General features: G+C 40.8%; 1 protein-coding gene across 2 annotated transcripts in view; it reads right to left on the bottom strand.

The window, feature by feature from the left end:
* GABRG1 (gamma-aminobutyric acid type A receptor subunit gamma1) overlaps nt 1-9,147 on the bottom strand; it is a 52,475-nt gene extending 43,328 nt beyond the window's left edge. Inside the window, exon 1 of one of the 2 annotated variants that reach the window (XM_068188397.1) lies at nt 8,751-9,147. Coding sequence is in view for 1 of the 2 variants with exons in the window: in XM_068188396.1 (XP_068044497.1) it covers nt 8,751-8,842 (92 nt within the window). In the remaining variant the exon portion in view is untranslated. The remainder of the gene's footprint in view (nt 1-8,750) is intronic. The other variant, XM_068188396.1, reaches the window with a different exon arrangement.
* Nucleotides 9,148-25,083: the final 15,936 nt, after the last annotated feature.

Genomic DNA, 25,083 nt, shown 5'->3' with positions numbered 1-25,083 from the left:
TTGTTATCTCTCTGTAAGACCACAGGTCATATTCGCCTCAACCCTTACTATTGGACCATTTCCCAAAACCCACATACCCTATATAAACCCCCATTTCTCCCCAGTTCGGCAGAAGAGCTGTCACTGAAACCCTTCACAGGAGCTGCCAATAAAGACACCACTGTGGAACCTCATACAGCCTTCTCCCCTCTCTCCCCCTGCATCTGCCTGGGGCACCTTAGCAAGCAAAGATCTGAAATCACTGAAGAGCTGAATTCACCAAAGAGTTGATCTCACTTAAGAGCTGAGCTGCTTGCTAAGACTGCCTGTGGCTGGGACCTAGCCTGAGAGACCTGGACAGGTTGTGCCTGTCAGCCCAGTGCTATCCAGGACACCTACGGCAGCTGGGGTCAGATGGACCCTGGGAACCCCAGGCCGTAATACTGGGCACCTTGCTCTGCAGTTCAATTATCTTCCTAGTGTTTTTTCTTTATATCTAGTTGAGATTTCCCGGTTGCAATTCATCACCATTGTTTCTCATTCTCTTGCCATGCACCACTACGAAGTGCCTACCTCTGTTTTCTGGATCGTCTCCCTGTAAATGCTGGGGACTGATGCTGAATCCACACAAAGTCATCTTTTCTCCAGTCAGATCAGCTCTTGCCTCTTAGGACAGGTGCTCCTGCTTGACCAGCTTGGTATTCCTCTCCTGAGCTCCCTCCAGTTTAAACCCCGAACTGGAAGCAGTACCTACATGCAGTTTCCAAGTGCTGAGCAGAGGAAGACAGTCACTTTCCTCAACTTCCTGAATGTGTACCTGATCCCACGGCCCAGGAGGCTGCTGGCCTCCCTGATGCCAAGGTGCCATGCTCTCCAGCAGCAACTCCAGGTCCTTTTGGAAGAGCTGCTCCCCAGCTAGCTAGCTCCAGTCCTGCTGAGGGAGACTTTCCATTCAGGTGCAGGACTTTAGCACTCATCCTTGATGAATTTTATAATGTTCCTGTCAACCCATTGCCCCAGGCTCTCTTGCTCCCTCAGAACAGCAGCCTTGTCTGCAAACGTATGAACTTGGTAAAAAAAGTGGCATTTCAAGATGGAAAAAAAATATCTTCAAGGACCACTATGCTAAAATAGTGATTCATGATGCTCTGAGCAGTTCTTGCTCCACCCCAGACAAAGGAAGAAATAGGATACACTTCTCACTTCTCTTTCCTTCCAGCAATTATTTCATTTTCTGATTACAAACTTGAAGAACATATTGTATGATGTCTTTTCACAGAATCATGGAACTATTTAGCTCAGAAAAGACCTCTGCTATCATCAAGTACAACCTTTGACTGATCACCACCTTGTAAACAAGACCATGGCATAAAGTGCCACAAAGTTGTTTCTTGAACACCTCCAGGGATAGTGACTCTATCACCTCCCAGTGCAGCCCCTTCCAAAGCTTAACAATCCTTTCTGGGAGCAAATTCATTCTGATGTCCAACCTGAACATCCCCTGGCACAGTTTGTGGCCATTTCCTCTTGTCCTGTCTCTAGCTGCCTGAGAGAGAGGTTGACCCCCACGTTTAGTAGGTTGAAGCTCCTTTCAGGCAGTTGTAGAGAGTGATAAGGGCCCTCCTGAGCCTCCTTTTCTCCATGCTAAACAACCCCAGCTCCCTCAGCTACTTCTCATAGGACTTTACCTCTGTATCTTTCACCAGCTCCATCGCCCTTCTTTGGACACACTCCAACACCTCAATGTTTTTTTCTCATAATGAGGGTCCCAGAACTGAACACAGGACTTGAGGTGCAATTTTTTTTCTCAGTTGGTAAGTTTTACCCTCTTTGTGGGTTTTGGCCATACCATGCAATCAAATAACCAGAATGTAAACAGCCATAGTCCACTGTTCATCTAGATAAAGCAGCAGGAAACAAATGAAGACTTGAACAGAAGGTAAGAGGATAACAAAGCAAATTATAGAACTTAAATAGATACAACTGAATAGGGACAATGGGTATTAAATAAAGGTCAAAATATCCCCTGACTGCTAAGGAAGAACACAGTGTTGATAACTTCTCTGGACACGTGAAACATGTACTAACCATGGCAGTACCAGATCTGGAAGTTTCAGAGCGATCATCACACAAAGACACAAAGACAGCAACACATAAGTCCATGTGTCACATGTCAGCACGCCATTCACACACTATCTACACTTGACTGATGAAAGGTTAATTGCCATCAAATTTAAAATGAGCAAATACACTGTTGATGGGCTAAGTGCTTTGATCCAAGATGCACTTTCCATAGTGAAACTAGACTTAAAACACAACTTTGATAAATGAATGCTGAGAACCATAACCTCAATAAAAAGAAGTTAAGCTAATTAAATGCCATCCCACGCTAACTATAAAATTCACCTAATTGCAAAGTCAATTTTCTACCTTAAAATATCACCAGCATCTCAAAAAATATATCAAATGAGCAATACTTTATAAGGTATTCCCAGTCATTTAAGCTGATAGTATTTCAACATATCCATTTGAACATTGGTTCTAACACAATTCATCACATATTTCTTGCAAAATCTTCAGGTGAAAAGAAATCTACTACAACCTTTCACAAAACCAAACTTATTTGAAATAGTTCCAAATTCTGGTACACATGTGAACAGGTACCATCCTTCTCCCACAGGACCCAAAGAAATATGCATGCACTAAAGCAGCAACAGAACCAGAGACTTGCATTGAATTTCACACTGTAATTGCAGCATATAAGTAAATTTGGCTTGAAATTACAGAAAAAGCCATGCAACTACAATAACTAGGCAAAGACAACATGTACCCAATAGAAATACAATTAATAGGTTCTACTGAAATTTTAGTGTAAAATTAGGCAATTATCCAAAGGTCAGTTAAGTTAATGAATAATTGTATAGAAACGTGAATATACTCTGTAAGGACTAATGGAAATAGCTAAACCATGTAATCAAAAGCTTGCTGTCTCTCTCTATGCATAAAATTGTCTTCTCTGATGTAACTTACTGTGTATTATGTTACACATATCTTTAAAACAGGAGAATTACACTTCTTATTAGATGGTGACTAAAATTTATGATAGTCAGAGTTGTCCCTTGCTGGACACAACCCACAGGCCATCAGCTGGATGGCCCTCACTGGCAAAGCAAGAACCTAAGGTAGAGGTGCATAGGTCACCTGCAGCAGGTCTGACACAACCCAATCCATATCTAACTGCTGTATGGGGATGCTATTAAGAACTGTTCTCCTCCAGAGAAAACAATGAGGACACTTTATTATAAAAAAATCTATATAATTTATTCTGTCATGAAAATTTGACATTGAATAATTAAATTTTAAAAATTTCGTGACTTACATTGACAGTTTACGACCTAAATGAACACATCATGCTACAATTTTTTACTAATATAAATTCTATCCAGTCAAACTTTATTTAGAAAGAAAAACTGGAAATAATACTACATTACTAATAATAACACTTAATCCCTCATAGTACACTGCCTTAAACAAGAAGAAAACCACATTAAAGGAAAGGACTAACAATCTATTTGAGACATCAAATAATTTAATCAAAAGGGGATGTATCTGGTTCTACCTCAGATTTTTCCTATCCACTACGTCTCACTCTCTTCCTTAAAACAAAGAAAAATTGCTGCATATAAATTTAGAAACACAGACTTAGCCATTCACACCTTACCAGACATGAATGTAGTGACACAGAAAAGGATTTGACAACCAAGGCAAAAAGAATATGAGTTACACCTGAACAGTATTGGAACTAATCCTGTGAGAGAGTATCTGAGCAGTATGAAGTAGTAGTGAAGCAATATTCTGTGTGTATCTCTTCCTCAGACAAGAAAATGGAAAGTGCTTAAAAGTGGCTAAGTAAATCATTAAATATTTTCTGAAGAAATGTAGGTATCTCAGTTTACTTATGTGAGAGGAGACTGTAAGCGGCTATCAAGTTTTTACTTAAACTACATATACCAGGATGTGCTTTGAAGATTAGTTTGTATGACTGCAGCATGAGTAAACCCAATCCAATGGAAATTTCCACTCTGCATAGAGTGTCTCCAATTGTGACATATTTGTAAAAAACTCTCATTTTGGACTAGATCGTTCATCCTGCAGCAACTGCTTGGAACCTAACCACACTGGAGCTTCCTGTCACCCAGAGGTGAGGAAGTTTCTACAACATATTATGAAAGACTAGGCTGGAAAGAGAAAGGCACCAGGATGTTTTCTGACCAAAATGTTGATTCCTTTAAGAATTTTCAGGATTCACTTGAGATGCTCTGAGTTCTCCTCAGGGCAAAACTTGGCAGAGGCAATCTGAACAAGGAGGAGCTTTGATGACAGGTTATCTTATTGAAAAGCAGATGGATGTAGACCACACTCTGCTCCTGAAGAGCAGCTGCAGCCATTGGTCTATGCCTTGAGGCTACCCTGCAGAACCAGAAGTATAAAAGAAGACATGGATTTCCCCACAAAGAGATGGACATGGGAATCCAGTGGCTGAGACAGTTGTAGCAGGTTACACTGGGAACAGGAGATCCACTGTCTGGAAGCCAGAGAAACCTCAAACTAGAAATACTGTATAATATTTCATCAGATTCCTCCTCATCAAGTTTGTATGCAGGGACTTAGTTAAACTGAAGGAGCAAACCTCATAGAGATGCAAGGGTAAATTCTCCAGTTTTGTTTAGCCTCTTATGTATTCTTATATAAAACCAGATTATCTCAACAGATCCTACTGACTGGAAAATCCCCAGTTAAAGCATATTTTAGAAACTATTTCCATCATATCCATATCACTGAAATTGCTCTCTTCTTTGAAATAAGTTCTGTTCTGATGAACTCTTGATGACCTTCCTAATCTCTCCAGTTACCTCTACTAGTTCAGTGTTGCTCCATGATTTACCATTTCAGCTTTATATACATATAGACTCAATTTTTACATAGGCTTGTAGGCCACTGAACACAGTATTTTCAGTCTTAAATAATGTTTGCATGTGCAAAAATGCAAAATCAGGACTTCTGTGTCAATTACTCTGTACAAATTATTACTATTCAGAGAAATTGTTAAGAAGTAAAAGTTAGTGTCATTGTCATCCACCAGCCTCAAAGGTTCCTGTCAGTGTGTTACAGTCATTTATAATTACTACTTGTCTCTGCTGCTCTTTACCAAATAAGTTATGATATCGTTATTTTACTCATGCACATGATCATTTTAGGATGCAGTGCAAGAAAGAGTTATGCAGGTAATTCAAAAAGTGCTACTCTCTTCTATCATAAATGGTACTACAAAAATGGGGTTTGAGATGATCACTTTTGGTTTCCTGTGAATTCAACACATATGACTCTTTTAGTTTATATATATATGATAACCCAAACCAAACAACTCACTTTCTAACAGTGCATAAACCTAGTCCATTTAAGTGGTCCTACCTATTAGGTGTTCTGTTTGACCCAGATTAATACAATTTGTCTAGAGCTTCAAAGAAAAAAACACCTCCTGATCCCCTTGTAATATACTCTGAAGACAGACTCCTGTATTCAGAAAAAGAAGTTGAACAAGCTCAACAAGTGCTCACCTGTAAATTTTTCTGTCCAGCTCAAAAAGGCTTGAATTTGCAGAAAAGGTGCTTTTTTTTAACATCAGGCATATTTAACAAACAGAAAGTTAAAAGTAAATGAAAAATTGTTTCAATTTGCTGAAAGCCTTTTCTTTATTTACCAGATTGACAATTTGAAGGTTTCCTTGAAACTGCTGTAAGATGATTATGTGCAAAGAATATAAGTATTTCTCAATATATAGGTCTCTTTAAACTTTATACCAACAAAAGAAAACATAAACGAACTTTCAATAAAATAAACTGTATTTTAAACCACTGGGACTGCTGAGTAAGAAGTTCTTTGTTGTCACATCATGAACAAAGCACATAAGAGTGAGGATAATAATGAACAAACATCACAGATGTTCAAATGAAACAGTAAATCACTATTATCAAGCACTAAGAAACCAACATTGTTATGACAGGCTTAACTCTGATCCAGGAATTTATATGAGAAGAAAACGTAGGCTGTATTATATATTTTCCTAACGGACACTTTGAAAAGAAAATATCAGTTGACATTTGTACCTGTTGACAGTTGCATTCTGATAGAGCATTTATAATTGCTTTTAAAACATCCAATTACAAAATGAAAGGGAAGATATGGCCAAAATTAAGTTAAGCTTAAAATATACTTTTAGGCATGCTGACCAGCACATACCCTTTAAAGAAGTATAAATTAGAAGAAATCTTACAGTTATGGTGTACCTGTATGGGTGGAACTAAGAAAATTATATTAATTATGTTGTCAGTTCTTATGCTCTCCCTATCAATTATCTGTTTATTTGAATTCAACAAGAAGAATGGGTTTGCCAAACATTTAGGACTGCAGTGACTGCTGGGTAAGTACTCTTTCCCTGCACACATCTTGTAGAAAGGCTCACTGCCAAATTTCTGCTACAGAAGAAATAGCTGCAATTGACAAAAGTAGTCCTTCAAAATACTGACCTGTGAAATGAAACCAAGTGCATTGGCCATTCTGATCTGTTAGTGAAGGTGAAGAACTGGAGGTAAACAACTGCTTTATGGGAAAGAGTTCCCACATTTTGGTGTGGGACGTTTGATGTAATGTCATGGAACAGCTTTTGGGGCAGTATCTTAAAAGAATAAACTCTTGGTTGGGTTCAACTTCCAGTGCCCTTGGATTAGGGCTTAGGCTTTAGCTCCATTTGTTACAGCTGAAGCAACTTTATTCACACTCAGCACAAAGTACTTTGTGTATACATGCACACTAAAAATTATGTAATTTGTATCCTTTTAAAAATATGTGTTGAAATGGCAGACTGACTCCTGCAAGATAGTTTTAGAAAAACTGGCAGAGTTGGTGCAGCCTGGTCTGCTCTTGAGAAAAAGCATTACTCCTGTGTTTTAGTTTAAGCTTCGAGGAAAATCTTGGGCTGAAACTATAGAAGAGCATCCAAACAAGAAGAAAAGTCATATTTCCATCCTACTTTGTAGCAGATTTTAAAGAGTGCCAGAGGTCCTATGATCCCCGCAAACACCCATGAATTGCAATGCACTACATACCAGAGAATCATGATCTGCAACACATGTCCATTTGAGGTCACTTAAAAGGAAAAAAAAAAAGGAGAGGGGGGAAATCTTTCAAACACCATTTTTCCATGTAGCCTCTGAAAAAAAAGGTCAAGGCTGAAAACAGTTGATTCAGATACATGGATATTCATACCAAAGGTTCTCTTTTATCTGAGATGTCCTGGAACACAGAACAAAACAATGCATGTAAGTTACCTCTTTTTCTCACTTCTCATCAACTTATTTATAAATGATAATGTTAATGAGATGCATCCATAGTAATCTACACCTAGTTTTATAATCCCAACCACAGTCTGACTAGCAAAGCAAAATAAAGTATTGTTTTAGCTAGTTCTCCTCCTTTGTAACTAAGTCTTTGAACTGATACATTAGCATGCATATTCTTTTCTCTCAAACCACTTGATAATTTCTTTCACACCTGAGGTACACTATGATCATTAAGAAACATTCTGAAGATGCACAGCTGCACTGGTATCATTTTCATCAATGCCTTTGAAAAACATTTCCACAATTTATCAAGGTTTTAAAAGACACAGGTTAAGAAAAGTATAATCAGTGTTTTTTTCTACTAGGATAACACAGCAGCCTTCTGAAGATGAGAGATGTGATGAGATCAACATACCTCACACATCATTCAGTGTGGGGAAGGGGTCAAGAGTATGATGGACTTTAAAAAATGTTTAATAGATTTTTTCCCTTTCATTTTTTTTTTTGCCAGCCTTTACAATACACATTTTTATATCCTGTAGAATGATAACTTCGTCTTTCATTTAAAAGAAACACACACTGTGCAACAGTCAAATACCGTTTATTTATACCTGAAGTGCTGCTTTGTGATTTTTCTGAGCATAACCTGTGGAATGGTTCACATTAGCTCTGCATCATTAATGGAATTGATGAATTATCACATTGCTTTTCGTTGTTATGGGCACTAGTAACACATGCACACAGCTGTACCAAACTGTTGTTTCTTCAGAGGTCTCCAGCTCAATTTTCTAACTCCCCCTTAAAACGCACGTTTCCAACTTCTGGGACTTGAGCAGCTGCCCTGCTCCATCCCACGTGTGAGCCCGATGCCTCTCCCGAGCGCTGCAGCGGCAGGAGCCGGTGCCGTGCGTGAAGCCCCCGCACAGGTGCCACTGCCGCGATGGATGCCCCGCACCAGCAGCTGCAGGAGCGGCAGCGCCGGCCGCGCTCCTGCCCCCTCTCCCCGCAGCCACCGGCGGGGACGGGCGGCACCGCGCGGAGAGCCCGGTGTGCCGGGCCGCCCTCGGCATGGAGGGACTTTCCCCAGCACCGGGCCGAGCCTGGACTCACCAACCCGCCCAGCGAACAAGTGGGATGCGGCAGAAGTTTTACTTTGCCGGCGCCGGCTCCCGCCGCAGCCGCGCGCGGGAGCCACAGCAGCAGCACCGACACCTTTTTTGGTTGAAGTTTAGCGGCGCAACACGGCCGCCTCCCCTACCCCTGCCCCTGCCCCTGTCCCTGCCCCCGCCCGGAGCCCCCGAGCTCAGCCTGGGGCGCGATTCGCAGGTACCGAGTCCCGGCGGGGCAGGTGCGGGTCCCCGCCGTACTCACCCGCTCCCCAGGCGCACGGTCAGCAGCAGCAGCAGCAGCCGGGCCCCGCGGCGGCGGATCCAGCGGGGCGCGGGGCCCCCCCATGCATCCATGAGCGTGAAGGCGCTCTCCCTTGCCCGAGTTTTCTCCAGAGAGGCTGGGAAATTGCGACCCTACCGATCCCACCACCCCCCGGCACAAGGCAGGGAGAGGGAGGGGAGGGGAAGGGGAAAAAAAAATAAAATAAAACACCCAAACAGGTAGAAACCCACTCTGCAAGGACCGAGCAACTCGCCCAATAGGCTCATCAGGTTGCTTCATAAATTATCCTAAAAACTGCTGGACGAATCAATCCCTAGCAGAGGTGGAGCCTCCTTTACTAGAAGGGAAACATGCCTAGGAAAAAGGGTGGCATTGATTTGGTATTTTTCTTCAAATAGGGAAATGAAATAGACCTTACATATATATATACATGGAAATATAAATAGGCAAAATGTATAAAATGTTAAATACATGTTTAAAGCTACACATATACATTTAAATATTTCTAGTTTTGAAGCTACTCAGAGGGCGACTCTCAGGCAGCCTGTCGTGTCCTCCCTGCCAAGCGGAGACGCGGAGCCGGGAGCAGAAGCGCCGGGGATATTCACGGACACCCGCGGGGACTGCGCGTCTCTTCGTCTGGCATAACCGAGATTTGGAGGGGAGCGGCCCTAGCCGCGGGGAAGGGGGCATCCGCCATCCCCTCGTTCGTCCCCAGGAGAGGGAGCACACCCCTCCAGCCGCAGTCCCTAAAGCCGTGCTGCTGGAGGCAGGCGGCACGCTGGGCGCGCAAGGGCGGCCGCGGGAATTGCGCGCAGCCGAGACGCGAGCGGCGCAGGCTCCGCGGCTGCAAGCGGCTCTGCGCGGCCGCGGAGCGCCCCGGGGGACGGGCGGGAGGCGGCCGATGCGCGGTGCTGCGCTGTGAAATGCGCCAGGGCGTGCAAAACGCAAGGGTAGGGGTTTCTTTCTTCTTTTTTCCTTCTTGTCTTCTCTCGGCTGCTCCCTCCTGCCGGTGTCTCTCCGGAGACGTAGGCGGGAAAGTAGCCAGGCATGCCCCCCAGCAAGCCCGCACACACACCCCGAAGCCGAGGCAGAAAAGCACCGCGGCCGCGGCGGAGGCCACTTGCTCGCGCTCGCAGGCTTTGACCGGCAGTAGGGGCGAGTGGGCACGTCCGGGCGGGACTAGCGCTGAGATAACGCGTATTTCTTCTCTCGGCTTCAGGCTGTCACCAACCCAAATCCCTGGCCCCGGCGATGCCCTTGTTCGCAGCTCTCTATAGGGCACTTACGGAGTAACCTGTGCACCGAGTTCTCGGTGGAAGTAGTAAACCATATTACAGTCATCATCATCATCCTCCTTCGAATCAAATTGTCACTGTACAGAAATGTAAATAATCCCCCATCCAGTGGTTATTCCGATGAAAAGGCAGTGTTTTGTCTTCTTTACACATCATCTGGTTATTATTTTATATATACAGCTTACTGCTTTAATGGTTAAAGAAACTCACCATGCTTCTGAGAGCTGCAGTACATTAAATGAAAATTCAACAACTTGAAAATTAATAGCCAGTCTTGGGGGTACTGGCAGATGGTAAAAGCACATGTTATTGCATGACCTGAGGTCTCTTTACTGGTGAATTAACACAGCAGGCAGCATCCTAGCATGATGGCAAAGGCATGAGCTCAGAGCATATGCATTTATTACAGAGTAAGTGCAGAAGCGGCTCCTCTGCTGCAGCTGGTGGCACTAGCTCCAAGAAACAGGATTGCTGTCCCTCTCAGCAAGACAATGATCACAGCCCACCCCCAAGTTGCTTTCTCTCTGGGAAGTCCCTCTGCCCTGAAAATGGCCATGGTCCTTAGGTTTATTATAAATTTATCTGTTAAATTGATGGCATTTTGCAAAATATGCAATGAGTGCTTATGTCTTTGCATTCTGATGTTTGTGGAATCATTAAAGCTCTTTACCAGTCTATAAAATTTCACCCTGTCACTGAAAGATATGCAGTTAAAGTAACTACTGCGAAAATTTGACATAAGAAGTTTAAACATACTTACAGGATTGCAAGACATATTCTTTCTACATGAACAGTTTGGAGCATCCACTTAAAAACTTAATTTCATTGCTGTGTAGATCCAGCAGCTTGCTAACAGTGAAAGAGGTGGAAGATTACAGCTAAAATAACATGTAGCATGAATAGTGAGAAAATGGAATTTTTCATTTGATTTCGGGGTTGAGAACACTAAGTACTAGAAGTACTGTTAAAAAAATTAAGATAAAAACAGCACCAATGATATTTCTTAAATGACACAAAACTAAGGATGACATCTGGACAAGCTGGTTTTAGGTAGCCCCAAATCTGATTTTTTCATGTACTTTCATGTAAACAGTAGAAATCCATCCTTCTAAAAACTAGAGAAGAAATTATTCCATAATTAAGTAAAATACTAGATGAGAAATAGGTATAAAAGTTTTGAAAAGCAAACAGGGAACAGAAAATAACAAAAAAATCACCATCAGAAGAAAACATGAAGGGAAAGAAATCAACTCAAATTGTCTGTATTCCTAAGGAAAATAAAAGAAGCAATAAATGAATTTTAAAACTGCACAATAGAAAAGAGAATTTCAAAGAAAAGCTGGGGAAATCACCTAGTCGGGTATCAAAAGAAGGAGACATTGATACAGGACAATACACTGAAAGACAGTGAGTTAGTTACTAAGGCCTTCAGATATTTCTCCTCTGCCTGGTAGTGGCACAGCTAACCTAACAACAGTATTTAAATTCTCAGTTAAAAACACCTGATGCTGGAAGTAAGAAGGCCATCTTTAAAAAAAATATCCACCAAGGTGAAGAAACTAGGTAATCATGTCACTTCAGACCCGCCAGGCATCATTTCTGAAACATCAAATTAACCAAAGTTAAGCAAAACTGTAGGATTCACATCACTACTATAACTAAGGAAGAACAAACCAGAATGGCTTCTGCAATGGAAAACCATGTCTCTGTCTTCTTCAGTCATATTTAATGAGTCTATCAGTAGAAGAACATAACTTCATAATTCACTGTCTTTCAAAACCATTTTAGGTCTGTCAGCAATTTGTTAAAGAAGATGCATAGTTTTGGGGTCAATAGGAAGGTAAGGCCATCTTTCAGAAACTGCTTGAGACTACTCATGGTAGAACTAATGGTTTCAAAGAGAAGAAATACAAAAAGTTGCAGATGAAAGTTTCAGATTGGTGAAGTTTATAGAAAAAAAAAAAAGAATATATTGTTAAATCATCCCAGTGTAGAATATCAGCTTTAAAATGGGAAGTGATAATGTGCTGACAAATGGAAAAAGAAAAATATTTCATGGGTTGAATTTGGTAAAGATTATAAGTACCTAAATGTAAAATCACATCTCAGCTGACAGCTCTGCTGCTGCCTAGTAGTGGAAATTCCAGAGAAGACACATATTTGGAATTAACTGAAATTTCTCCAGGACTGTAGAGGAATACCCATACAAACAGGAGGAGTACTAATTTGAGCAGCTCAGCATCTCAACTCTGCCCAAGCTCACTGGAAAACTTTCTCTACTCTTCAGATTTAAGAAGTGCAAGATAGGATAATCCAATGTAAAAGACCTCTAAAACACAGCCAGGCTAGATCACCAGTTCCCTAATTTCTTAAAAGTGTAATTATTGATTTCGATTCCAAGGTAATACACCTAACCTCATGCACTATAAAAGGAGCAAAGGCACTTAGCACAAACTCTTGATTTCCAGTCTGGAAGCCACCTATTCAACCACAAGGTACCTACAATCTGTAATTCATCTAAAAGGACATGAGAAAGAATTTTCATTATTAAAGCTGAAGTCCAAATAGAAGGAGGGGAAAAAATCTGCCACATTATTATATAAACAGCAAATATCACTGTATTTTTCACCTGGGAGGCTTCACACTTAGTGTTGAAGAGCATTTTGATTTTTCACAATTCAATTGCTCAGGACCACAGAGGAACTTAAAAACACTCCCATGTAATTTTACATAGCTGACATCCTACATCTGCTGCATTTCTCTTGGCTATAGCTACTTCCCTGACAGGAGCATATGAGAATTGATGCCAGATTTGTATGCCTGCATACCATTTTGAGTGCATAAGAGCTTTGAAAACCTAGACTTGGTGGATGGCCCATCTTCATTCACTGTGCTTGAGGGAAGTTAATGACTCCCATGTGGTTCTGTGAGGAGCACTTACCCTGCTGAGAGCAAAGTTATCAAGCGTGTGGAGATGGAAGAAGAAATTATTATGGTGTTCTGTCCTCCACTAAAAAAAAGCACATAGAACAGCAAAGGCTCAAGGAGCACTGCAGTCATGTTTTCAGAAGGGTAGGTTTACATAATAATATTTTGATGAAATTGCATATGTAGACCTTAACTGTGTATTCATGAAACAATTTCCTGTGTGCACCTCACACCTTAGATTTCTTGAATCAAACAATACTTTAGGTTGAAAGAGACCTTTAGAGGTAATCTAGTCCAACCTCCCTGTCATGGGCAGGCACAATTTCAAAAAGTATACACATGTCATTTGTGTAAGCACAAACATAAGAACAGAGTCACATGCATGGTATTTAAAACCTGCAACCCAAATGAAAACAGTTCCATTCTTCTTAGGGAAGTTCAGAAAATGTGGTTTTAAATATTCATCATCATGGTTAATCCTACCTGAATGTTTACTCCAACATAAGTTTAAAAAGCTATCTTAAACAGCATAGTAGCCTAGTGCTACAATAAATGTAAAAAACATCTCAAGAAATAATGACAACTAATGAAAACAGTTTGGTACTGACCTTTTTAAAAGAGGCCTTTAAGCTTGGTGGTAGATATCCAAAGGAGGAGAAGAGAAAGGTGCAGAAATGTAACTTCAGTGCAGCTTGTATATTGTGTTTTGAACCACAAAATAATTGCTTTCAGTGAAACAGGCAACATCTTAATAGAAAATAAATTATAAAATTCTCACTTTTCATAACTAAATACTATTTTAATTAGGATTTCATCTCTGATACATTGATTTAACTGCTCACTCACATTACTCATTAAAATGATTACTAACACACACATCTTCAGTTGCACTTTAAAATTAAGCAAGGGAAGTAATCTCAAGTAGAGAAAAGCTAATGAAGAAAGAAGACAGCACCTATCTTTGCATCCAGGGGAAGGGGAAGTGTTGCAGCATATAAGATAATATTCCTTTACATTTAGCAGGTTACACTTTCTTTCCATTTAAGTTAAGATGAAATGAAAAACAAATGGAAGTATAAATGGACCTGTGGTAACTGGCTGGAGTGCTTAGGTACAGAACGATAAATTCAAACCACAAACATTCCCTTGGTCTATTACTATTGTCATTGCCTTTCACTAGACCTTCAAGTATCTTCAACACAAGCCAGCAAACAGCAAATAAATACTTATTGATCTTTCCTGTCTTACAAGGCAGAAGTCCACATTCCTTAACTCTTCTTCACCCTAAGAGCACAGTTTTTACTTTGCTTCTCCCTCATTTATCAAACAATTTCCCAGTAAACAGAGACTAGGACCCTGGATTTCTCAGGAGCCTGGATTTACCATCTGCTAAGACACATCCTTGAAGGCAGCTGACTTTGATAGGGAATATGGTGACCAGTGGGAAGAGGAGTACTTCCAAGTGGGAGGTACTTTCAAGTGTGAGGCACGTATGCTGCAGACAAGGCAAGGAGTCTTACAAGGGGACTTGTACACCAAGGTGCACTCTATTTCATTTAGAAAGTTAAATCCAGCTTTGATAATCCCAAGGTCATGTGCAGGAGGTGAGCACTATTCAAACTCTTCTCCAGTCTGTGCTCTCATTTCCCTGTCAAAGAAGTGACACAGTTCAACCCAGGGACCCCCAGCAGCACAAATGTGCAAGGAGTACATGGTTTACATTGGCACTGCAATACTAATGAGGAGAGTTCAGTTTGAAAGTGGGCCATGAGGTACATGAAGGGGATTGCAGCATCTTTCTGAATGTGCTTTCCAGGACTGATGGAATGTACTGTGCTCCAGCTCTAGTGGGTCTTCTGTCTATGGAACTAGATTGGTGCTAGTCTAAAGTAAATTCCCTCCAAACCACACTTACTGTGGCTGCTGGGTTCTCAGTACCAGTGAAGATCTGCCTCTGAAGATCTGCTTCTATTTCACTCCAGTATTTGCCATTGTAGCCAAAGCCACAGTGAATTATTAGAGGACTAGGACCCTGGCGTGAATCATGGCAAAACAGCATGCCAGCGTATGTTCGATGTATGTTCACCCGTACTTTGAAATCCCATAGCAAAGAAATCTTTTCTTCTTGCTGATTTCTCTTGTCTCCAGTTAGGACAAAAATTCCCTTCAAATGGTTAAGAATAAGAATAATTTCATGGCTTATAGGATGCTCTCGAGAGAATACTATTTGATTATCTGTCTGGTCTTATTTTGTTAGAGGCTAACAGGGCAGCTGTTCTACCTGACTACTGTGAGCACTTACTGTTCCAGCCAGATCAGGCGGACAAAGACATGTGAAAATGAAAAATAATGGGGCAGGCAAAGACTGTGGTCTGTACTCTTTCCAGTTTCAAAAAGATTCAGTTGATACTTGGTCCAGCCTTTGTCAAAAGTTGAAAGTGGCTTTTCAGTAGACCCTATCCTGAGTAATCCTCCTTAGAGTATAAGAAGTTTTTTAATCTGCAAAGCACAAGAGATAAAAAGGTCTCTTCAGAAGGCTGGTCTGTCTGATAATTGGAAAACATTTTCTCCAGAATGACAATTTAAACTCTTGGTAACAGTATCCCATAGCAAATCTAAAGGAAGAGTAAAATAATTCTGTCCAGAACATTAACACTCTGCCTGCAATATATTATGTCACTTGCTGAATTTCTACAATTGCTATTAATTGACCTCTAGGTCTCTCGATTGTAACAAAAGTCTCATATATTTAGAGATTGCTTTTTGGTATATTAGATTGTATTTTACTTCCTTTTACATTCTCTAAAGTTTCACTAAATTCATCCTTTTGCATCTCCATTTTTCTTAAGATTCCTTTTCCATCTTCCAATTATTGGTTACTATACCACACTTTATGAAACAAATGTTTAATAACCCAATTAAATACATCACAGTCATAAGTATCTCCTGTGCTTACAAGAGAAATAAGCAGAGATCTGGATGAGCTTCAAATTATTTTAACTATTATTGAATATTCACTACATTATCAGATAGAACAGCCCTACAATATACCTTGGTGTAAACTCAGCTGTCAGGTCAATAGATTTATTTACTTTTGTAGGATTGTGTTAGAATGCATCATGTAAAACCAGCATTCCTCCCTAGTTTAATTATTGAGAGAAAAGTGATCTATTATGACAGGTCCTCGTTAGATGGTGTAAGGTAAATACTGTTGATTATCAAAAATCACTTGTGGATAATATCAAGCATATAGACATTTAACACCATTGGGATAGCATGGAGGTTAAAGAATATATGCGTGTTCCACTGTGTCATAATACAGAAGTCTGCCAATATTTTAAATACATATTTCATGGTATGTTTTCAAAACTACTTCATTGCATCATCAGTGCGATGAAAGTGCTTTGATTTTTTATATTTTTTAAACATGCCACAGAAAATAATAATTTTCCCTCTCAAACAATACCAGAAAATAGGGCTAGAAGACCCTTGGTCTTTGGTCTCTTGCTCCTAGACACTCTTTTTTCTGTGGTTGTCTTTAATCACTGACTTGCATATTCTAGCATTTGCATATAAAGAAAATTCATCATTCTAACATGACAAAAAAATGTTGCTGTGCAGAGATAATTCTAGTGAATAACAGTGAAATCAAGTATTTTTGAAAGTGGACGCATTATCCCGTGGTTTATCATAGCTCTCAGGAAGGCCATTATCAGTTATGATTATCAATACCAATTCACCCTTTTGATTGGAGACTGATGAAACAGCTGCTTTGATTTGCATCATTGATGACTGTTCTTAAGAATGATCCTTCTCTGGAGTAAATCAACCATTCTCTTGAAAGTATCTCCTAAAATAATACCACTGACAAGATTGGTGATACTTATCTTCTGCTTCAGCTATGTTGCAAATGATATCCTGTATGTCAGAGTCTTTGATTTCCCTAACAGCTGTTAAAAGCACTGCATGTTTTTTGAAGATTCACCTCAGTGATCACACTGTATTAGCCATGTAAAACAGCTTTATTTAGTCTGATTTAATAAAATAAAATAGAATTTAATTTTCTCATCTATTTTGTTTCATATCTCCTTTACTTTAAAATATTTCTTCTAAAGTAATAATCTTTTTTTCCCACTAAATTCTCATTAGCTCCTGGAAAAATGTTGTCCACTCAGAGACTCACCTTTACTTTTTTAGGAAATATTGCAAAGGCTGTAGTATGTTAATAGCTGCCAGTCTCAGTGTGCCACAGGCTTATGACAGGTGTCAAGCAGAAGCTTCCATTTGTGCAGAGTTTGCCAGTGTCCCAGAGCTGAGGAATTTCCATGATCTATCTTCCATATATCTTTATCATAGCATGCAGTGCTGGGCACCACAATTTTAAAAAGACATAAAGCTGTTAGAGAGCATCAAAACACGGCCATGAGGATGATGAAGGGTCTGGAGGGGAAGCTGTATGAGGAGTGGCTGAACTCACTTGGTCTGTTCAGTCTGCAGAAGAGGAGACTGAGGGGAAACCTCATTGCAATCTACAGCTTCCTCACAAGGGGAAGAGGAGGGGCAGGCACTGATCTCTTCTCTATGGTGACCAGTGACAGGACCCAAGGGAATGGCCTGAAGCTGAAGCTGAAACTTAGATGAAAGGAAAAGGTTCTTCACCCAGAGGCTGGATGGGCTCTGGAACAGGCTTCCCAGGGAAGTGGTCACAACACCAGCCTGACAAAGTTCAAGAAGTGTTCGGTGAGTGAATGCTCGCAGGCACAGGGCGTAACTTTTGGGGATGCCCTCTGCAGGGCCAGCTGGACTCGATGATCCTTGTGGGTCCCTTCCAACTCATAATATTATATGAAAGTTCCTACTTCCTTCCAGATCAATACCAGAATCTGGATGCCTATTTACAGCAGAATTTGCAGCTCTTCCTGCATCACACTGTTTCTACTATGAAAAGATTATTATCAGAGGACTATATCCCTACTTCTATTTTTCCAGCTTGAATCTTTTTCATCCCAGACATTTCTGAAAGTAGCCACTGTAGTATCAAAGACTTTGTATAATTTCTTAAACTACCTCATTAAATTTGTGAGCTAGTTGCACAAAATCCACTTAGTCAAAATTGTAGGGTTTGAATGGAAAATCCTATGAAAAAAAAAAAAAAAAGAAAGGAAGATTTAAAGGCAGTCACTATTTTCAGTGTTGTTGTTCTGCAGAGCCTATATCCATCCTGAAGCTGCTTGGCTTTGCTAGTTCCACAAATTGCTTCCAGCAGATTATTACATGATCATCTGATAAAGTCCTGCCTCCAGATTTTGACATTTATAGCTTGGTTGTGAGCATTACCTGAAGTCCATCTGTGCTCTCTTGGGAAATTGTGGCAAGAATGGGAGACTTCTCTTCTGCTTATCTTTGTTGTAGCTCCACACACTGGGTTTATAACAAAATAGGATCTGCCCCTTGTAGTAAATGATTGTTGCTTAGGAATGGTATTCTCCAACACAGCATTCTCACTTAATCCACATACTGCTTCCCTTCCCACCCCCCTCATGGGTTGAGATAAGAACAATTTACTGGAAACAGCAATGAGAAAGCAAACAGTAACAGCAACAATAACAATAACAAAAGGTGAAAGAAATATAAACAATTTGCATGGAAAGCTCCCAACAAATACCAGACCACTCCACTGGCCACACTGTTTATTCAAATGGAGGATCCCCTTCTCCAGGGAAGAAAGAGAGTCCCTTTCCCCTGGGGCAACAAGGCGATGTGGGATCAAATACATCAGGACCCTGGCCATACTCTCTCCTAGCTACTGCAAAAAATTAACCCCATCCTGGCCAGAACCAAAGCATGAATGTTGCACCAATGGAAAAGACACATTCCTGATACCTCTTGGCTTTGGGTCACAGTCACATTGTGCCAAGCAGTAGTCTGTGTGTAAGCCCAGATAAAGTGAATCATAGCTGTACAAAAACCAGGGATTGCCAGAGCCTACTGCAAATGCAAAATACTCTTCAATAGCAGGGGTGTAGTCCCCAGTCAAATTTGATATCACAGAACTATTCTGTCATGGTGAGTAAATACTAACTGTCTTTAAGAAGGAAAGCAGCTTGCATTTTCAGGATGATAAAGACTTCTGCTAGCAGCAAGTATTCTGGCTGGAACCTTATGTGAATGTGTTAGCCAGGAGCACCTATTTCTTGTTTGGACTCAAAATAAGCTGCCTATTCACAAGTATACAACTCTTCAAGACTTGTGACAATTTGTGACCTTACACACTGCATCTGTTGAGGACAGTTGAGATAATAATTTTGTTCAAGCCATTGATGATTAAGAATGTATTGAAAATAAATCCAAAGATTAAATTGCATCTAAATAGAGTTTGGATAACATAAAATGTTTGTTAATGGTTTTTGGTTTTGTTTTGTGGTTTGGTTTTTTGTTTGTTTGTTTGTTTTTGTTTTTGGTTTTTGTTTTCTTTTTTGGTTGTTTTTTTTTTTTTTTTTTTTTTGTTTTGTTTTGTTTTGTTTTGTTTGTTTAGACATGTTTCAAGACAGCACACTAAGCTTTTATCCTGTAAGAATGCTCCCTGAAATAATGTCAAATTTTCCTTGGAGAAGCAGTCTGGTAAAAAAAATCACTATACTGAAACAATCTTGTTTTTTTAATCTATACCTAGGGGGAAAAAAAAGTAACATTTTTTAAAGTCATCTGTATGATTTACTGGTATATGTGTTTGGAAAGCAAAGGGCTTAAATCCAAGTTATGGATTATCTTCATGCCAGCACAACTTGACCTCAGTGATATCAATGTCTACAAATTGAAAGATGCTCCTAGGAACAGGCTAAATCGTTTCAGCAACCAAGTCCTAATCTAAAATTAAATGGATGTATTATTGTAAATTTTTCAAGCTACCACAATACTTTATCAACACATATGCCTTAGCACTCTGTTGCAGTGGTCCTGTTCTCTCAGCTGTAAGTACAGAGTCATAACTGCATTGCTGGAGGTTTCTGAAATGAATGGGTTTGAAAAAGTAACCACTATACACATAAGCACTACTCCCACGTTGTAAATTGTGGTGGTGGCTTTTAACAGTAATTTTCCTATAGAGTAAGAGAAAATTATATTGCCAGTGTCCTCAGTACCCACAGGTGAATTCCATGCAGCCCCATAGATTTGTGTCTGAGTAGAACAACAGGTCACTCACTACTTCCTCCTGGGTTGCAGGGGATTCTTGTCCTGGTCTACCAACTGAGAAGTCTGGCTGTCCTGAGGATAGCTGGCCTTTCTGTTGAAAACTGAGGTAAAGAAGGCATTAAGGACCTCATCCTTGGTGATAAGTGTGGAGTACCTAAGTACCTCATGCCTTTTGCTCAGCCTTGGTGACAATGTTGCCCTCCACATCCTATAAAAAGATGTGGATTATCCTTTTCCCTTCTTTTGTCATTAATATATTCATAAAACAATTTTTATTATCTTTCACAGCACTAGCCAGATTGAGTTCTAGCTGAGCTTTTGCTTTTCTAATTTTCTCTCTACATGACCTAGCAACATCCTTGTACTCTTCCTGGGTTGCCTGCCCCTTCTTCCAAAGGTCGTAAATTATCTTTTTTTCCCTTGAGTTACAGCAACTTCCCTCTGTTCAACCAGGCCCGTCTTCTTCCATGATGGTTTGTGTTTCGGCACATAGGGACAGCCGGCTCCTGCCCCTTTAAGATTTACTTTAGAAAGTATGTCCCACCTTCCTGGATCTCTTCGTTGTTAAGGTCTGTTTCCCAAAGGACTCTCAGAACCAGAGTCCTGAACACACCAATGACCACCCTGTGGAAGTCCAGTGCAGAGGTTTTGCTGACCACTTTTCTTACTTCAGCAGGAATTGAGAACTCTCTCATTTCATGGTCACTGTGTCCAGTACAGCCCCCAACCACCACATCTCCCACCAGCCCTTCTCTTCTTGTGAACAGGAGGTCTAATGGGATCCCTCCCCAGTAGGTTCGCTCACCAGTTGTGTCAGGAAATTACCTTCCACACACTCCAGGAACCTCCTAGGCTGCCTCCTCTCCTCTGTGTTGAGTTTTCAGAAGACATCCAGCATGTTAAAGTCTCCCACAAGAACAAGGGTTATCAATCATGAAACGTCAGCCAGCTGCTCATAGAATACTTCACCTGCCTCTTCACCCTGGTAGTTTATAACAACACCAGGTTTTATAAGTACACCATGTCTTCAGCAAGTCTGAAAAAAATTGTGAAAAATTCCAAGCAAAGCAGAGGTTAAATGCAGTTGCTTTGGATTTACCATGGTTGCATTTGTCAAACAGACAAGTAGAAAGCAAAGAGTACTTAGTACTTGTTCAGCAAAGAACTGAAGGAGGTAGGAAATGAGGTATGTTGGTTTAATGATAAATTTGCAATGTGGTTCTCAATCAGAATTTTAGGTTTGAATAACTCCCTGAATATTTGGTTGCTGGACTAAGAGAATTGATGATTGTTACCTGAAGGTGTCAAGAATAGTTGACTTTTTGGAGGTAATTTCTCGGAATACCAGGGGAATGTTCTGCCCCCAGGTCTTGGTGACACTATTTTCCCATCAATTTCTATAAGTTTTAGTACCTTTTAATGCCTTTAGATCTTTAATTAAATCCTTTTGAACTCCGTGCCAGATTTATTCAAATACCCTTTTGAAAAATCAGTTCAAACTCCAATACCTTGAAGATCTTCCACCAATGCAGCTTTTGGAAGTTTTTTTCCCAGTTCTCTTTCTTTTCTGCAACAAGTTTTACTCCCTTCCAGAATTTTATTTTTATAAGTCTTTATTCTAATGTAGCCAGTCCACAGATTTCACTAAGGAATTCCAAATAATATTTTAAATATGTGACTGTCAAAATGTCTGATCCTGAATGGGAGAGGGCTTGGTAATCAGCATGTTGGTCTGCCCTCATTCTGTTGCCAACCTGCTTAAGGTGGTGTAAATACCTATGCAAAATATAAATGGATTGAAACCACTGTTAACTTTGTCTCTAGACTTAAATCATGGTTATAATAATGTCACAGTTTGACACTGGCGCGATGCCAGCGCCCCCATGAAAATGTACTTTTCTAAATAACTGCTGTGAGATGTGATCAGGAACAGAGCAGAGCAGGCTTAAGCTTAATAACAAAAAAAAAAGAACTTTCTTAAAGTTCTACTGCTACTATAGAAACTACAAACACTAAATCCTGGATGAAGACTTTCCAAAACACCCCTTCTCCTCCCACCTAATTTCCAAACAAACTCAACAGTGAGACACCACCCGGGATCTTGATCAAGTTGCCACCCTTCAGATAATCAAATACTCAATCTTTCAAGGGAGACAGGAGTCTCTCCTGTGCCACAGACCCCCCAGGAAACACAATTGCCACCCTTGTGTTTCCATGTCACACATGGCAACCACCCGGAGAAAATCTGCCAGTGTGACACTCTCCTTTCCATGTCACAGTACTCTCACCACCGTGCATGGACAGACTGCTCATAGGACTCCTTTAAGGATGCTTTGCCATGGACCAAAAGAGACAACAGTTCAGTTTCTCATCTTGGGACTACAGTCCCCCCCATTTTCCCCTGGGGCCGAGGGTCCAAGAACAGAGGTCTTCTTCTCTTCTTCTTCTTCCTCGAAGACGGAGGGCTTCTCCACACCTTCTCCAACTCTCCTCTGTTCTCTCTACTCCTCTGCTGGTAATCACTGAAACAGGTCTCTTGGCACACCAACGCACCCCCCTAAGTGCAGCTTCTGTCAGGAGAATTTGGTTCAGTCTATGGCCAACAAGAAAAGTCCAGCTACAAGCCACTCCATCATCTCCTTCCAGCTCAAGAATTTCTTCTTCCATCATCTCGGATCCCAGACTGTCTCTCTTCTACTTCAAATCAAGGAGGAGTAATATTTTACAAAGCCTTCATTTCTCAGGAAAGGGTTAAAAGCTCAGACTCCCTGGACGGCTGATATCTCTGCCCAGCAGCCGATTCCCAAGGCCAAGGCTGGGCGCCTTCCCCCCTCCCTCCTTCTCCTCTGCTGGCAAAGTTACAGGTGCCGTCCGGACTCTCTCTCTTCCCTCTTGAGGGGGGGAATGACAAAGACATCTCCGCTTCTCTCCACCCTTCCGTCCACAGGAGCTGGCTCGGTTCCAGTCCTTCTACCCCTCGGCTCACCTCGACCAGGCCTCATGACTCCCCCTCCCCCACCCAGCCCCATGGCTGGCAGGGGAGGTCTGCACAGCACCCTGACCAGAACCAAAGAGAGCGAGCTATTGGGAGTTCTTGCTTTTAACCCCCTGTGTTCTCAGAGGCGTGTCCATACCTTCAATGGTCACTTTAGGGGCCAATATCCAAACTTGACCACTGATTGGTTTGACCCAACTTCCTGAAAAAATCACTTCCATGTCAAACCACGACAAATAACAACAAGTTGCAATCATAGTTAGAAACAGCATCCCAGTCCTACCTACCAATGAATTTTTCACATGCAATGCACTCAAACAGAATTACTCTACAGTTAATCCTACACAGTTTTGAAAGTGTGCAAAGTGCACTAAGGATTTGAGTTCAGCTGTTCAAATCTGCCCTCAGCTCCAGAACCTACTAACTCATACTGACAAGTTATAAACACCAAAAGTAACACACTGTAAACTTTTAAAAATTGCTAGTCCATTTCTAGTGACTGAAATCCCTCCTCTGGTAAAGCAATTTCCATAACAGTGATACTGCCATAAGTAATAGGTTTTAATAACAAGTAGTTACCAAAACATATCAGTATACAAATAGATGTGCCCATAGAGCATTCCTCTTTGTGGCATGAACCCTTGAGTTACTCTTGAATGAGGCTGTGTGCTTCACTGGATTGTGTAATATAATGCTACATTACTGAAAAAGAACAGCTCCAGGCTTTTGAAGAAAAACAGTGCTCATCAAAAATTCAAGCACAAGATGCAGAATGGACCATAAAAGTGAAAGAGCAGGAAGGCATCAGAACTCTTAGGGCTGCAGACCAGGGTAGTACTGGATGTAGAGGTAACAAAGGCAGCAAAAGTATCTAAGTATGGAAAACAGTATCTAAGACATGGAAAACACTATATATACTAAACACCAATGATAACCCAGAATTTGCAGAGCACTGAAGAAAGAGCAAGTAAGTTAGCCAGCAAACACATAAATATAACACCAAGTGAAATCAGAAATAATGAGGAAGAAGTCCTAGTCTAACCACCATTTTCCTGTCAGTGAAGCACCTCAGATGCTGGAACCAGAGTACAGCCACACTCCTCCATTATATTCTGCTTAACAGTAACTCCATCTATATACGGACCCAGAATAATAGAGGTGTGTGTAAAAGAGGCTAAGAAATCTGTGTTCAGCAACTGTATTTTAAATTAGAAATTGTTGCAATTGGCTAATTTCGACTATATGTGCTAGCCTCATCATAGCTAGATTGATAATATAAATTTTGGTTAGATTTGTAATACTTTAATTGGATTAACAATAAGTTCCTGAGTTTGCATGAGGTGTGCGTTTCATTCATCCAGATGCACTACACGGAGCATTTGGTCTGCTATCTTACCCTTAATTGTAATTTGAATGCACTGCTTTTTAAAGTTATGTAGCATATCTCATGTATTATTTACTCCTCTTTACATATTCATCCAATGTAATGATAGACAAATTAGTAGGACAGTTTTTCTTTTAACAAAAGGCTGTGCATATATGAAGGCCTAGTGAGCAGGTATGTTTCATCACTTTTAATGTCATGACAATCAAAATGAGAATAGTGGGAATTCTGCCACAGGCTGTGCTAACACCCCTGATGCTCTGGAAACAAGCAGGGATAGCACAAGGTAAAGGCACAAACTACAGCAAGGGAGGAGCACAAGCCTCCACAGCACTAGCTAGCTGCCAGCACTGAGTGGTTTTTCTAAATCACAGGAGTTAGAAGCCCTGTGTCACACACAAAGAATACCTGTACCCTCAGTTCACTCATACAGATGCTGTTTGACCTCCTGTCCATCTTTGGAATGCCTGCATGCTCTAGCTGCTGCAAATGCAAAGGAATATGTAATCCCAT

This window comes from Anomalospiza imberbis, chromosome 4 (genome assembly GCF_031753505.1).
Source record: "Anomalospiza imberbis isolate Cuckoo-Finch-1a 21T00152 chromosome 4, ASM3175350v1, whole genome shotgun sequence".
Classification (NCBI taxonomy): domain Eukaryota; kingdom Metazoa; phylum Chordata; class Aves; order Passeriformes; family Viduidae; genus Anomalospiza; species Anomalospiza imberbis.
The sequence above is the reverse complement of the archived record's forward strand: the minus strand, read 5'-3'. Positions and strand labels throughout refer to the sequence as shown.